At 57.3% G+C, this 15,843-nt stretch overlaps 1 protein-coding gene across 1 annotated transcript in view; it reads right to left on the bottom strand.

Moving 5' to 3' along the window:
* The window catches only part of GUCY2D (guanylate cyclase 2D, retinal), a gene marked incomplete at its 5' end in the record, with an annotated part of 43,373 nt that overhangs the window by 8,343 nt on the left and 19,187 nt on the right, over positions 1-15,843 (bottom strand). Inside the window, 5 exons of the mRNA XM_064737838.1 lie at positions 826-924; positions 2,140-2,314; positions 5,695-5,887; positions 8,144-8,307; positions 12,181-12,329. Coding sequence (XP_064593908.1) covers positions 826-924; positions 2,140-2,314; positions 5,695-5,887; positions 8,144-8,307; positions 12,181-12,329 — 780 coding nt within the window. The remainder of the gene's footprint in view (positions 1-825; positions 925-2,139; positions 2,315-5,694; positions 5,888-8,143; positions 8,308-12,180; positions 12,330-15,843) is intronic.

Raw genomic sequence — 15,843 nt, 5'->3', positions numbered from 1 at the left:
TCCCTGTCCCTGTGTCCATGTCCATGTCCATGTGTCTGTCCCCGTGTCCGTGTGTCTGTCCATGTCCCTGTGTCCCCATCAGTGTCCCCATTGGTGTCACACACACGCAGCCCGGTGGACTCCATGTGCGATGCCGTGTTCACCGTGTCCCTGTCCCTGTGTCCCCAGCCATGTCCCCGTGTCCGTGTGTCCCCATCCCTGTCCGTGTGTCCCCATCCCTGTCCGTGTGTCCCCATCCGTGTCCGTGTGTCTGTCCATGTCCCTGTGTCCCCATCAGTGTCCCCATTGGTGTCCCACTCACGCAGCCCGGTGGACTCCATGCGCGATGCCGTGTGTCCCCGTGTCCCTGTCCGTGTGTCCCCAGCCATGTCCCCGTGTCCATGTCCATGTCCGTGTGTCCCCATCCCTGTCGGTGTGTCCCCATCCCTGTCCGTGTGTCCATGTCCGTGTGTCCCCAGCCGTGTCCCCATGTCCCCATCAGTGTCCCCATTGTCCCACTCACGCAGCCCGGTGGACTCCATGCGTGACGCCGTGTTCACCGTGTCCCTGTCCATGTCCCCATCCCTGTCCCCATGTCCCTGCGTCCATGTCCATGTCCATGTGTCTGTCCCCGTGTCCGTGTGTCTGTCCATGTCCCCATTGGTGTCACACTCACGCAGCCCGGTGGACTCCATGCGCGACGCCGTGTTCACCGTGTCCCCTCTCCATGTGTCCCTGTGTCCATGTCCATGTCCGTGTGTCTGTCCCCATGTCCCCATGTCCATGTCCGTGTGTCTGTCCATGTCCCTGTGTCCCCATCAGTGTCCCCATTGGTGTCCCACTCACGCAGCCCGGTGGACTCCATGCGCGACGCCGTGTTCACCGTGTCCCCGAACAGGCAGTACCGCGGCATCGTCAGCCCAACCACGCCCGCCACGCACGGCCCTGGGGGGCGTGGTCACAAAGGGGCGTGGTCACAAATGGGCGGGGTCACAAAGAGAGGTCATGGAAGGGGTTGGGTCAACAGGCAATGAGCGCTGAGGGTTGGCCAAGGAGTTGGGTGTGGCCAAAGGGGCGTGGCCAAGTTGGGTGTGGTCATGGATGGGCGTGGCCAGTTAAGGTGTGGTCACAGTGGGTGTGGTCTTTGGGGCGTGGCCCAGAAGGGGAGTGGCCCAAATGGATCCAATGGGTCACGACTGCGTAGGCCAAGTTGGGCGTGGTCAAGTTGGGTGTGGCCACTCCACAAGCACAAAGTGGGCGTGGCCTGTAAGGGTGTGACCAATGGGCGTCACCAAAGGCGTGGCCACACCCAACATGACCCACTGACCATTGGCTAACCCTTGACCAACACAGGGGGCGTGGCCATTGAGAATTGGCCAAGTTGGGCGTGGCCAAGAAGGGGTGTGGCCAATGAACAGTCATGAGGTGGGCGTGGCCTGTAAGGGGGTGACCAATGGGCGTGGCTAAAGGTGTGGCCACACCCAACATGACCCATTGACCGTTGGCCAACACGCCACGACCCAACCCTTGGCCAACACAGGGGCGTGGCCAAGAAGGGGTGTGGCCAATGAACAGTCATGGGATGGGCGTGGCCTGTAAGGGGGTGACCAATGAACAGCCATGAGGTGGGCGTGGCCAAGCACCTCACAACCACCAGGCCCCGCCCACCATGACCCATTGACCATTGGCCAATGCACCACCGCCCAACCCTTGACCAACACAGGGGCGTGGCCATTGAGCGTTGGCCATGTTGGGCGTGGCCAAGAAGGGGTGTGGCCAATAAACAGCCATGGGGTGGGCGTGGCCTGTAAGGGGGTGACAAATGGGCGTGGCCAAGCACCTCACAACCACCAGCCCCCACCCACCATAACCCATTGACCATTGGCCACCACCCAACCCTTGACCAACACAGGGGCGTGGCCATTGAGCGTTGGCCATGTTGGGCGTGGCCAATAAACAGGCTTGGGGTGGGCGTGGCCTGTAAGGGGGTGACAAATGGGCGTGGCCAAGCACCTCACAACCACCAGCCCCCACCCACCATAACCCATTGACCATCGACCGCCGCCCAACCCTTGACCAACACATGGGGCGTGCCAGGGCGTGGTTGGGGGGGGGGGCGTGTCCGGCCGGACCAATGGGGCGCGGGGGGCGTGTCCGTACCCGAGTGCAGGCCGATGCGGATGCGCACGGGCACCTCGGGCATGTGGCGCATCTTGAAGGTGCCCACGGAGCTGAGGATGTCCAGGGACATGTTGGCGATCTCGCCGGCGTGCCGGTTCCCGTTGCGCTTGGGCAGCCCCGAGGCCACCATGTAGGCGTCGCCGATGGTCTCCACCTGGCCGAGAGGGCGGGTCAGGGGGCGGGCACGCCCACCGGGACACGCCCACTATGCCTGAGAGAGCGGGGGGGGGCGGGGAGATGAATGCCTGGGGTGGGCGGGGCGTTGGGAGGTGGGCGTGGCTGGTGGTGGTGGCCAATGGAAGGGCAGGGCTTGGATGGACGTGGGGACACCTTGGACATGGTCATGGGGCCACCTTGGACATGGCCATGGGGTCACCTCTAGAGGTCCATGAGGTCACCTTGACCATGGCCATGGGGTCACCTCTAGAGGTCCATGGGGTCACCTTGACCATGGCCATGGGGTCACCTTGGACATGGCCATGGGGTCACCTTGACCATGGCCATGGGGCCACCTTGGACATGGCCATGGGGTCACCTTGACCATGGCCATGGGGTCACCTTGACCATGGCCATGGGGTCACCTCTAGAGGTCCATGAGGTCATCTTGGACATGGTCATGGGGTCACCTTGGACATGGCCATGGGGTCACCTTGGACATGGCCATGGGGTCACCTCTAGAGGTCCATGAGGTCATCTTGGACATGGCCATGGGGTCACCTTGGACATGGCCATGGGGTCATCTTGGACATGGCCATGGGGTCACCTTGACCATGGCCATGGGGTCATCTTGGACATGGCCATGGGGTCACCTTGGACATGGCCATGGGGTCACCTTGGACATGGCCATGGGGTCATCTTGGACATGGCCATGGGGTCATCTTGGACATGGCCATGGAGCCACCTTGGACATGGCCATGGGGTCACCTCTATGAGTCCATAGGGTCACCTTGAACATGGCATGGGGTCACCTTGACCATGGCCATGGGGTCGCCTTGTCCATGGGGTCACCTTCGTGGGGCCATGAGGTCACCTTGACCATGGCCATGGGGTCACCTCTAGAGGTCCATGGGGTCACCTTGACCATGGCCATGGGGTCACCTTGGACATGGCCATGGGGTCACCTCTAGAGGTCCATGGGGCCACCTTGACCATGGTCATGGGGTCACCTTGGACATGGTCATGAGGTCACTTTGGACATGGCCATGGGGTCACCTTGGACATGGCCATGGGTCCTTGGCTGGTCATCTTGGACATGGCCATGGGGTCACCTTGGACATGGCCATGGGCACCTTGGACATGGCCATGGGTCACTCTATGAGTCCATAGGGTCACCTTGACATGGCCATGGGGTCACCTTGGACATGGCCATGGGGTCACCTTGCATCCATGGGGTCACCTTGGACATGGCCATGGGGTCACCTTGACCATGGGGTCACCTCTGAGGCCATGGGGCCACCTTGACCATGGCCATGAGGTCATCTGGTCCATGGGCTACTCACCTTGACCATGGCCATGGGGTCACCTCTATGGGGACATGAGGTCACCTTGACCATGGCCATGGGGTCACCTTGACCATGGCCATGGGTCACCTGACTGGCCATGGGTCACCTTGACCATGGCCATGGGTCACCTCTAGAGGTCCATGAGGTCACCTTGACCATGGCCATGGGTGCACCTTGACATGGCCATGGGGTCACCTTGGACATGAGGTCACCTTGACATGGCCATGGCACCTTGGACATGGTCATGGGTCACTCAGGCCATGGGGTCACCTTGGACATGGCCATGGGGTCACCTTGACCATGGCCATGGGGTCACCTCTATGGGGCCATGAGGTCACCTTGACCATGGCCACCACCTTGCAGCCACCACCATTGATCCCAACCCCATCGTGAGATGACCACCCATGAGTAAGTGACCACCCTGAGGTGACCACCCATGACCCCATGACCGAGTGACCACCATGACCGTGGCCACCATTGCCATGGTCACCTTGCAGCCCCCACCATTGACCCCTGAGATGACCACCCATGACTCCATCACCAAGTGACCACCATGAGGTGACCACCCATGACCCCATGACTGAGTGACCACCATGAGGTGACCACCCATGACCCAGTGACCACCATGAGGTGTTCCCATTGGCCTCATGGACCAAGTGACCACCCTGAGATGGACCACCATGACCAGTGACACCATGAGGTGTTCCCCCATGGCCTCTTGACTGAGTGACCACCCTGAGATGACACCCATGACCCAGTGGACCACCATGAGTGTTCCCCATGGCCTCATGACCGAGTGACCACCCTGAGATGACCACCCATGACCGAGTGACCACCATGAGGTGTTCCCCCATGGCCTCATGACCAAGTGACCACCCTGAGATGACCACCCATGACCGAGTGACCACTGTGAGGTGTTCCCCCATGACCGAGTGACCACCCTGAGATGACCACCCATGACCGAGTGACCACTGTGAGGTGTTCCCCCATGACCGAGTGACCACCATGACTGTGGCCGCCATTGCCATGGTCACCTTGCAGCCCCCACCATTGACCCCTGAGGTGACCGCCCATGACTCCATCACCAAGTGACCACCATGAGGTGACCACCCATGGCCTCGTGACCGAGTGACCACCCTGAGATGACCACCCCATGACCCAGTGACCACCATGACCATTGCCATGGTCACCTCGTAGCTACCACCATTGATCCCTCAGGTGACCACCCATGACCCCATGATGAGTGACCACCATGAGGTGGCCACCCATGACCCATGACCGAGTGACCACCATGACTGTGGCCACCATTGCCATGGTCACCTTGCAGCCCCTACCATTGATCCCTGAGATGACCACTCATGACTCCATCACCAAGTGACCACCATGAGGTGACCACCCATGACTCCATCACCAAGTGACCACCATGAGGTGACCACCCATGGCCTCGTGACCGAGTGACCACCCTGAGATGACCACCCATGACCCAGTGACCACCATGAGGTGTTCCCCCATGACCGAGTGACCACCCTGAGATGACCACCCATGACCGAGTGACCACCATGAGGTGTTCCCCCATGGCCTCGTGACCGAGTGACCACCCTGAGGTGACCACCCATGACCGAGTGACCACCATGAGGTGTTCCCCCATGGCCTCATGACCGAGTGACCACCCTGAGATGACCACCCATGACCGAGTGACCACCCTGAGGTGACCACCCATGACCGAGTGACCACCATGACTGTGGCCACCATTGCCATGGTCACCTTGCAGCCCCCACCATTGACCCCTGAGGTGACCACCCATGACTCCATCACCAAGTGACCACCATGAGGTGACCACCCATGGCCTCGTGACTGAGTGACCACCATGAGGTGACCACCCATGACTCCATGACCGAGTGACCACCATGACCGTGGCCACCATTGCCGTGGTCACCTTGTAGCCACCACCATTGATCCCAACCATCCATCCCATGGTGACCACCCATGACCGAGTGACCACCCAGTGACCACCATGACCATCCGTGGTCACCTTGTAGACGTCGTGGGAGCCGATGATGGCGTCGAAGAGCGTGTAGAGGTCGTTGAGCAGGTCCACCACCTCGATGGGCTCGCTCATGGCCGAGATGGTGGTGAAGCCCACGATGTCGCTGAAGTAGAGCGTCACCTCCTCAAAGTACTCGGGCTCCACCGGCGTCCCCATCTTCAGCGCCTCGGCCACCGACCTGTCCGAGGGTCACCCAGGGGTCAGCGGGGTCACCCGGGAGTCGGCCACTCCGGCCACGGCGGCTCCGTGGGCAAGGAGTGGACAAGGTGGCCACTGGGAGCTTCTGGTGACCCATGGGGGGCGGTTGGTCAAGGTTGACCACAGGGGTCTCCAAGGGTCACTTTGACCATCTGGTGACCCCTAGGTCTGGATGGGTCAAGGTTGACCACAAGGATCTCCAAGGGTCACTTTGACCATCTGGTGACCCTAGGTCCTGGATGGGTCAAGGTTGACCACAAGGATCTCCAAGGGTCACTGACCCATAGTTCTGGAGGGGTCAGTGGGTCAAGATTGACCACAAGGATCTTCAAGGGTCACTTTGACCATCTGGTGACCCCTAGGTCTGGATGGGTCAAGGTTGACCACAAGGATCTCCAAGGGTCACTTTGACCCATAGCTCTGGAGGGGTCAGTTGGTCAAGGTTGACCACAGGGATCTCCAAGGGTCACTGACCCATAGTTCTGGAGGGGTCAGTGGGTCAAGGTTGACCACAAGGATCTCCAAGGGTCACTTTGGCCCATAGCTCTGGATGGGTCAGTTGGTCATAACTGACCACGGGAGTCTCCAAGGGTCACTTTGACCCATAGCTCTGGAGGGGTCAGTTGGTCAAGATTGACCACAAGGATCTTCAAGGGTCACTTTGACCATCTGGTGACCTCTAGGTCTGGATGGGTCAAGGCTGACCACAAGGATCTCCAAGAGTCACTGACCCATAGCTCTGGAGGGGTCAGTTGGTCAAGATTGACCACAAGGGTCTCCAAGGGTCACTTTGACCATCTGGTGACCCACAGGTCTGGATGGGTCAAGGTTGACCACAGGGGTCTCCAAGGGTCACTTTGGCCCATAGCTCTGGAGGGGTCAGTTGGTCAAGGTTGACCACAGGGGTCTCCAAGGGTCACTTTGACCATCTGGTGACCCCTAGGTCTGGATGGGTCAAGGTTGACCACAAGGATCTCCAAGGGTCACTGACCCATAGTCCTGGAGGGGTCAGTTGGTCAAGGTTGACCACAAGGATCTTCAAGGGTCACTTTGACCATCTGGTGACCCCTAGGTCTGGATGGGTCAAGGTTGACCACAAGGATCTCCAAGGGTCACTGACCCATAGTTCTGGAGGGGTCAGTGGGTCAAGGTTGACCACAAGGATCTCCAAGGGTCACTTTGGCCCATAGCTCTGGAGGGGTCAGTTGGTCATAACTGACCACAGGGATCTCCAAGGGTCACTTTGGCCCATAGCTCTGGAGGGGTCAGTTGGTCATAACTGACCACAGGGGTCTCCAAGGGTCACTTTGACCATCTGGTGACCCCTAGGTCTGGATGGGTCTCCAAGGGTCAAGGTTGACCACAAGGGTCACTTTGACCATCTGATGACCCATAGGTCTGGAGGAGTCTAGGCTGACCACAGGTCTGGAGGGGTCAGTTGGTCAAGGTTGACCACAGGGGTGTCCAAGATGGTCTTTGAGTATGTGGTGACCCATAGGGGTCAGTTGGTCAAAACTGACCACAGGGGTCTCCAAGGGTCACTTTGACCATCTGGTGACCCCTAGGTCTGGATGGGTCAAGGTTGACCACAGGGATCTCCAAGGGTCACTTTGGCCCATAGCTCTGGAGGGGTCAGTTGGTCAAGGTTGACCACAGCCTGTCCTCGGTGACCACCTTGACCTTCTCCCGCCACATAGGTCTGGTGGGGTCAAGGTTGAGTGACCACCTTGGTCAAGGGGTCAAGGTTGGCCATAATCTGTCCACAGTGACCACCTGGACTTTCTGCTGCCCCATAGCTCAGTGTGGGGTCAGTGGGTCAAGATCACCCCCAACCTTCTCCAGGTGACCACCCCATTGTCCTCTCCTGCCCCATAGATCTGGGTGGGGTCAATGGGTCAAGACTGACCCCAACCTTCTCCAGGTGACCCCTCTGGACATCTCCTGCCCCATTGTCCTCTCCTGCCCCATAGATCTGGGTGGGGTCAATGGGTCAAGGTTGACCCCAACCTTCTCCTGGTGACCACCCCATTGTCCTCTCCTGCCCCATTGTCCTCTCCTGCCCCATAGATCTGGGTGGGGTCAATGGGTGAAGATCACCCCCAACCTTCTCCAGGTGACCCCTCTGGACATCTCCTGCCCATCAGAAGCTCCCTCCACCCCACACCTCCTGGTGGGACCCATAGGATGACGCCCACCGCCCCCATGGACCATCCCCCAGCCCCACAGCGTGACCCACGGCGGCAGCATCTGGGTCAGGAGCTTGTCGGTCTTCTGCTTCTCGATCTCCAGCTCCTCGGTCCTCTCGCGGATCAGGTCCTCCAGGTTGCTGCTGTACTGCTCCAGCATGCGCAGCATCGAGTCGATGATGTTGGTCTTGCGGCCCTTGTTGATGCCCTTGAACTGCGGGGAGAAACCCCGAGGAGAAACCATGGAGATCCGTGGAGACCCCATGGAGACCCCATAAAACCTCATGGAACCCCATGGAGACCCCATGAAACCTCATGGAGACCCCATGAAACCTCATGGAGACCCCATGAAACCTCATGGAATCTCATGGAGACCCCATAAAACCTCATGGAACCCCATGGAGACCCCATGAAGCCTCATGGAACCCCATGGAGACCCCATGAAACCTCATGGAGACCCCATAGAACCTCATGGAGACCCCATAGAACCTCATGGAATCTCATGGAGACCCCATAAAACCTCATGGAACCCCATGGAACCCCATGGAGATCCCATAGAACCTCATGGAGACCTCATAGAATTCCATGGAATTCCATAAAACCCCGTGGAGACACCATGGAACCTCGTGGAACCCCCATGGAATCCCATGGAGACCCCATAGAACCCCATGAAGACCTCATAGAACCACACAGAATTTCATAGAATCCCATAGAACGCTAAGGAACCTAATGGAGACACCATAGAACCTCATGGAACCACATGGAGACCCCATGGAATCCCATGGAGATCCCCATAGAACCCCATGGAATCTCATGGAGATCCCATAAAACCTCATGGAACCTCATAGAATTCCATGGAATTCCATAAAACCCCGTGGAGACACCATGGAACCTCGTGGAACCCCATGGAATCCCATGGAGATCCCATAAAACCTCATGGAGACCCCATAGAACCCCATAGAATTTCATAGAATCCCATAGAATGCTAAGGAACCTAATGGAGACACCATAGAACCTCATGGAACCACATGGAGACCCCATGGAACCCCATGGAATCCCATGGAGATCCCCATAGAACCCCATGGAATCTCATGGAGATCCCATAAAACCTCATGGAGACCTCATAGAATTCCATGGAATTCCATAAAACCCCGTGGAGACACCATGGAACCTCGTGGAACCCCATGGAATCCCATGGAGACCCCATAAAACCTCTGACCCCAGACCTGAAGACCTCATAGAACCACACAGAATTTCATAGAATCCCATAGAACGCTAAGGAACCTAATGGAGACACCATAGAACCTCATGGAACCACATGGAGACCCCATGGAAACTCCATGGAACCCCATGGAGACACCATAAGAACCTCATGGAACACCATGAGACCCCATGGAAACTCCATGGAACCCCATGGAGCACCATAGAACCTCATGGAACACATGAGACCCATGGAAACCCATGGAACCACATGGAGACACCATAGAACCTCATGGAACCACATGGAGACCCCATGGAAACTCCATGGAACCCCATGGAACCGCATGGAGACACCATAGAACCTCATGGAACCACATGGAACACCATAGAGACCCCACGGAACCTCATGGAACTCAGTGGAACCCCACAGAAACCCATATGGGTCTCACCTGCCCAGGTGACCTCACCTGGTCGAACACCTGGTCCATGGTGGGTCTCTTCTCGGGCTGCTCCCTCCAGCCCCTGATATCTGGTTCCATTGCCCATACCAGTTCCATACTGGTCCATACTGGTTCCACCTGTCCAGCTGTCCAGGTGTATCTCAGGTGGGTTCCTCACCTGGTCGAACACCTGGTCGATGGTGGGTATCTTCTCACTCGTCCCCAAAGGCCATATGGTTCCATCCCCATACCAGTCCACACAGGTCCCACACTGGTCCCACCTGTCCCAGGTGTATCTCAGGTTGGGTTTCCTCACCTGGTCGAACACCTGGTCATGGTGGGTCTCCTCTCACTCCAGCCCACACTGGTTCCATTTCCTCAATACTGGTCCATACTGGTTCCCATCACCCCATACCTGCCCCAGGTGTATCTCGGTGTATCCTTCGGGTGGGTTCCTCACCTGGTCGAACACCTGGTCATGGTGGGCTCTTCTCGGCTGCTCCCTCCAGCCCATACTGATGCCATACTGGTCCCAGTGCCCCATACCAGTTCCATACTGTCCATACTGGTCCCAACTGGTCCCACCCAGTGTATCTCAGGTGTATCTCGGGTGGGTTCCTCACCTGGTCGAACACCTGGTCGATGGTGGGCCTCTTCTCGGGCTGCTCCTCCAGCCCATACTGATGCCATAACTGGTTCCCATTGCCCCATACATTCTACGGTTCCATACGCTCCCACACTGGCCCCACCTGTCCCAGGTGTATCCAGGTGTATCCCAGGTGGGTTCCTCACCTGTCGAACACCTGGTCATGGTGGGTCTCTTCTCGGGCTGCTCCTCCAGCCCATCCACTGGTTCCATTGCCCATACCAGTTCCCATACTGGTCCATACTGGTTCCATACTCTCAACCTGCCCCAGGTGTATCTCGGTGGGTTCCTCACCTGGTCGAACACCTGGTCCATGGTGGGTCTCTTTTCGGGCTGCTCCCTCCAGCCCACCATCACTGGTTCCATTGCCCCATACCAGTTCCATACGTTCCATCTCCCCATACCTGGCCCACTGATCTCAGGTGTATCCCAGGTGTATCTCAGGTGGGTTCCTCACCTGGTCGAACACCTGGTCGATGGTGGGTCTCTTCTCGGGCTGCTCGCTCCAGCCCATACTGATGCCATACTGGTTCCAGTGCCCCATACCAGTCCCATACTGGTCCCACACAGGTTCCACACTGGTCCCACCTGCCCCAGGTGTATCTCAGGTGGGTTCCTCACCTGGTCGAACACCTGGTCGATGGTGGGTCTCTTCTCGGGCTGCTCGCTCCAGCCCACACTGGTTCCAGTGCCCCATACCAGTCCCATACCGGTTCCATACTGGTCCCATACTGGTTCCATCACCCCATACCTGTCCCAGGTGTATCTCAGGTGTATCTCGGGTGGGTTCCTCACCTGGTCGAACACCTGGTCCATGGTGGGTCTCTTCTCGGGCTGCTCCCTCCAGCCCACACTGGTCCCATTCTGGTTCCATTGACCCATACCAGTTCCATACTGGTCCATACTGGTTCCATCACCCCATACCTGCCCCAGGTGTATCTCGGGTGGGTTCCTCACCTGGTCGAACACCTGGTCGATGGTGGGCCTCTTCTCGGGCTGCTCCCTCCAGCCCACACCAGTCCCACACTGGTTCCATTGCCCCATACCAGTTCCATACTGGTCCCACACTGGTCCCACCTGTCCCAGGTGTATCCCAGGTGTATCTCAGGTGTATCTGGGGTGGGTTCCTCACCTGGTCGAACACCTGGTCGATGGTGGGTCTCTTCTCGGGCTGCTCGCTCCAGCCCATACTGATCCCATACTGGTTCCAGTGCCCCATACCGGTTCCATACTGGTCCATACTGGTTCCATCACCCCATACCTGCCCCAGGTGTATCTCAGGTGTATCCCAGGTGTATCTCAGGTGGGTTCCTCACCTGGTCGAACACCTGGTCGATGGTGGGTCTCTTCTCGGGCTGCTCGCTCCAGCCCACACCAGTCCCATACCGGTTCCATACTGGTCCCATACTGGTTCTATACTGGTTCCATCACCCCATACCTGTCCCAGGTGTATCCCAGGTGTATCTCGGGTGGGTTCCTCACCTGGTCGAACACCTGGTCGATGGTGGGTCTCTTCTCGGGCTGCTCGCTCCAGCCCACAATGGTTCCATTGACCCATACCAGTCCCATACCGGTTCCATACTGGTCCCACACTGGTCCCACCTGTCCCAGGTGTATCTCGGGTGGGTTCCTCACCTGGTCGAACACCTGGTCGATGGTGGGTCTCTTCTCACTCCAGCCCACAATGGTTCCATAGAGGTTCCATCACCCCATACCAGTTCCATACTGGTCCCACACAGGTTCCATACTGGTCCCACCTGTCCCAGGTGTATCTCAGGTGTATCTCGGGTGGGTTCCTCACCTGGTCGAACACCTGGTCGATGGTGGGTCTCTTCTCGGGCTGCTCGCTCCAGCACTCCTTCATCAGGTGGATGCACTCCAGCGGGGCCTGGTCGGCCGAGACCGCGGGGCGGCACAGGGGGGGCGGCCGCTGCACCTTCTCGATGATCTCTGGCAAACGGGGGCGTTTGGGGACATTTGGGGACATTTGGGGACATTTGGGGACAGTTTGGGACATTTGGGGTCAATTTGGGACGTTTGGGGTCAGTTTGGGACATTTGGGGTCAATTTGGGGACATTTGGGGTCAATTTGGGATGTTTGGGGTTTGTTTGGGACATTTGGGGTCAATTTGGGGACGTTTGGGGTCAGTTGGGGTCAGTTTGGGGTCAATTTGGGATGTTTGGGGTCAGTTTGGGACATTTGGGATGTTTGGGGTCAGTTTGGGGTCATTTTGGGACATTTGGGGTCATTTAGGGTCACTTTGGGGACGTTCAGGACGTCTGGGGTCAGTTTGAGACATTTGGGGTCAATTTGGGATGTTTGGGGTCAGTTGGGGACATTTGGGACATTTGGGGACGTTTGGGGTCAGTTTGGGGACATTTGGGGTCAGTTTGGGGACATTTGGGGTCAGTTGGGGACCTTTGGGACGTTTGGGGTCAATTTGGGGACATTTGGGGTCAGTTTGGGACATTTGGGGTCAGTTTGGGACATTTGGGGTCAGTTTGGGACATTTGGGGACATTTGGGGACAATTTGGGATGTTTGGGGTCAGTTTGGGGACATTTGGGGTCAGTTTGGGATGTTTGGGGTCAGTTTGGGACATTTGGGGACATTTGGGGTCGGTTTGGGACATTTGGGACGTTTGGGGACATTTGGGGACATTTGGGACATTTGGGGACATTGGGACGTTTGGGGACATTTGGGGACATTTGGGGTCAGTTTGGGGACATTTGGGGTCAATTTGGGATGTTTGGGGACGTTTGGGGTCAGTTGGGGACATTTGGGGACATTTGGGGTCAGTTGGGGACATTTGGGGACATTTGGGGTCAGTTTGGGGACATTTGGGGACATTTGGGACGTTCAGGGATGTTTGGGGTCAATTTGGGACATTTGGGGTCAGTTTGGGACGTTTGGGGTCAGTTTGGGACATTTGGGGTCAATTTGGGACATTTGGGTTCAATTTGGGATGTTTGGGGTCATTTTGGGGACATTTGGGGTCAGTTGGGGACATTTGGGGTCAGTTTGGGACATTTGGGGACATTTGGGGTCAGTTTGGGGACATTTGGGGACATTTGGGATATTTGGGGTCAATTTGGGGACGTTTGGGGTCAATTTGGGACATTTGGGGTCAGTTTGGGGACATTTGGGACATTTGGGGTCAATTTGGGGACATTTGGGGACGTTTGGGGTCAGTTTGGGGACATTTGGGGTCAGTTTGGGACATTTGGGGTCAGTTTGGGACGTTCAGGGACATTTGGGACATTTGGGGTCAATTTGGGACGTTTGGGGTCAGTTGGGGACATTTGGGGTCAATTTGGGGACATTTGGGACATTTGGGATGTTTGGGGTCAGTTTGGGACATTTGGGGTCAGTTTGGGACATTTGGGGTCAGTTGGGGACATTTGGGGTCAGTTGGGGACATTTGGGACATTTGGGGTCAGTTTGGGACATTTGGGGTCACTTTGGGGACATTTGAGCCCATTTGGGGTCAGTTTGGGACATTTGGGGATCTTTGGGGTCACTTGGGGTCAGTTTTGCGGTCGGTTTCAGAGTTTTGGGGTTGATTTTTCAGGTTTCGGGATCGGTTTTGGGATGAGTTTTTGGGTCATTTTTACGGTTTTTACCTTCGGGGGGCAGCCCCAGCATGCAGTACGGGGGATCTTGGGGGGATTTTTGGGGCGCAGAATTCATTTTTGGGGGTCCCAGGGGGTTTTTTTGGGGCGCAGAACTCATTTTTGGGGGTCCCGGGGTTTTTTTTTGGGCGCAGAATCCATTTTTTGGGGTCCCGGGGGGTTTTTTTGGGGCGCAGAATTAATTTTTGGGGGTCTCGGGGGATTTTTGGGGTGCAGAATTAATTTTTTGGGGTCTCACCTTCAGGGGGCAGCCCAGCATGCAGTACGGGGATCTTGGGGGATTTTTGGGGCTCAGAATTCATTTTTTTGGGGGTCCCGGGGGGGTTTTTTGGGGCTCAGAATTCATTTTTGGGGGTCCCAGGGGGTTTTTTTTGGGGTGCAGAATTCATTTTTTGGGGGTCCCGGGGGGTTTTTTGGGGCACAGAATCCATTTTTTGGGGGTCTCACCTTCGGGGGGCAGCCCCAGCATGCAGTACAGGGATCTTGGGGGGTTTTTTGGGGCGCAGAATCCATTTTTTGGGGGTCCCGGGGGTTTTTTGGGGCACAGAATTCATTTTTGGGGGTCCCGGGGGGGTTTTTGGGGCGCAGAATCCATTTTTTGGGGTCTCACCTTCGGGGGGCAGCCCCAGCATGCAGTGGGTGCTCAGGGGGTCCCGGGGGGTTTTTTTGGGGCGCAGAATTCATTTTTGGGGGTCTCGGGGGGATTTTTGGGGCGCAGAATTCATTTTTGGGGGCTCACCTTCGGGGGCAGCCCCAGCATGCAGTACGGGGATCTCGGGGGGTTTTTTGTGGTGCAGAATTCATTTTTGTGGGTCCCGGGGGTTTTTTGGGGCGCAGAATTAATTTCTGGGGTCCCGGGGGGTTTTTTGGGCGCAGAATCCATTTTTTGGGGTCTCACCTTTGGGGGCAGCCCCAGCATGCAGTACGGGGGATCTTGGGGGGATTTTTTGGGTGCAGAATTCATTTTTGGGGTCTCGGGGGTTTTTTGGGGCGCAGAATCCATTTTTTGGGGTCTCACCTTCGGGGGGCAGCCCCAGCATGCAGTGGGGATCTCGGGGGTTTATTGGTGCTCAGAATTCATTTTTTGGGCGTCTCGGGGGGATTTTTGGGCGCAGAATTCATTTTTGGGGGTCTCGGGGGGTTTTTTGGGGCGCAGAATTCATTTTTTTGGGTTCTCACCTTCGGGGGCCAGCCCCAGCATACAGGGGGTGCTCAGGGGTCCCGAGGGGTTTTTTGGGCACAGAATTAATTTTTGGGGGTCCCAGGGGGTTTTTTGGGGCGCAGAATTCATTTCTGGGGATCCCAGGGGGTTTTTTGGGGCGCAGAATCCATTTTTTGGGGTCTCACCTTCGGGGGGCAGCCCCAGCATGCAGTGGGTGCTCACGGGGGTCTCAGGGTGTCCCGGGGGGGTTTTTGGGGCACAGAATCCATTTTTTGGGGTCTCACCTTCGGGGGGCAGCCCCAGCATGCAGTGGGGGATCTTGGGGGGTTTTTTGGGGTGCAGAATTCATTTCTGGGGGTCCCAGGGGGGTTTTTGGGGCACAGAATCCATTTTTGGGGGTCCCGGGGGTTTTTTTGGGGCGCAGAATCCATTTTTTAGGGTCTCACCTTCGGGGGGCAGCCCCAGCATGCAGTACAGGGGATCTTGGGGGGATTTTTGGGGCTCAGAATTCATTTTTGGGGGTCCCAGGGGGTTTTTTGGGGCGCAGAATCCATTTTTTTGGGGTCTCACCTTTGTGGGGCAGCCCCAGCATACAGGGGGTGCTCAGGGGGTTTTAGGGGGTCCCGGGGGGGGGTTTTTTGGGGCGCAGAATTCATTTTTGGGGGTCCCG

This window comes from Zonotrichia leucophrys, unplaced genomic scaffold, assembly GCF_028769735.1.
Source record: "Zonotrichia leucophrys gambelii isolate GWCS_2022_RI unplaced genomic scaffold, RI_Zleu_2.0 Scaffold_115_144425, whole genome shotgun sequence".
In the NCBI taxonomy this organism is placed as follows: Eukaryota; Metazoa; Chordata; class Aves; order Passeriformes; family Passerellidae; genus Zonotrichia; species Zonotrichia leucophrys.
The sequence above is the reverse complement of the archived record's forward strand: the minus strand, read 5'-3'. Positions and strand labels throughout refer to the sequence as shown.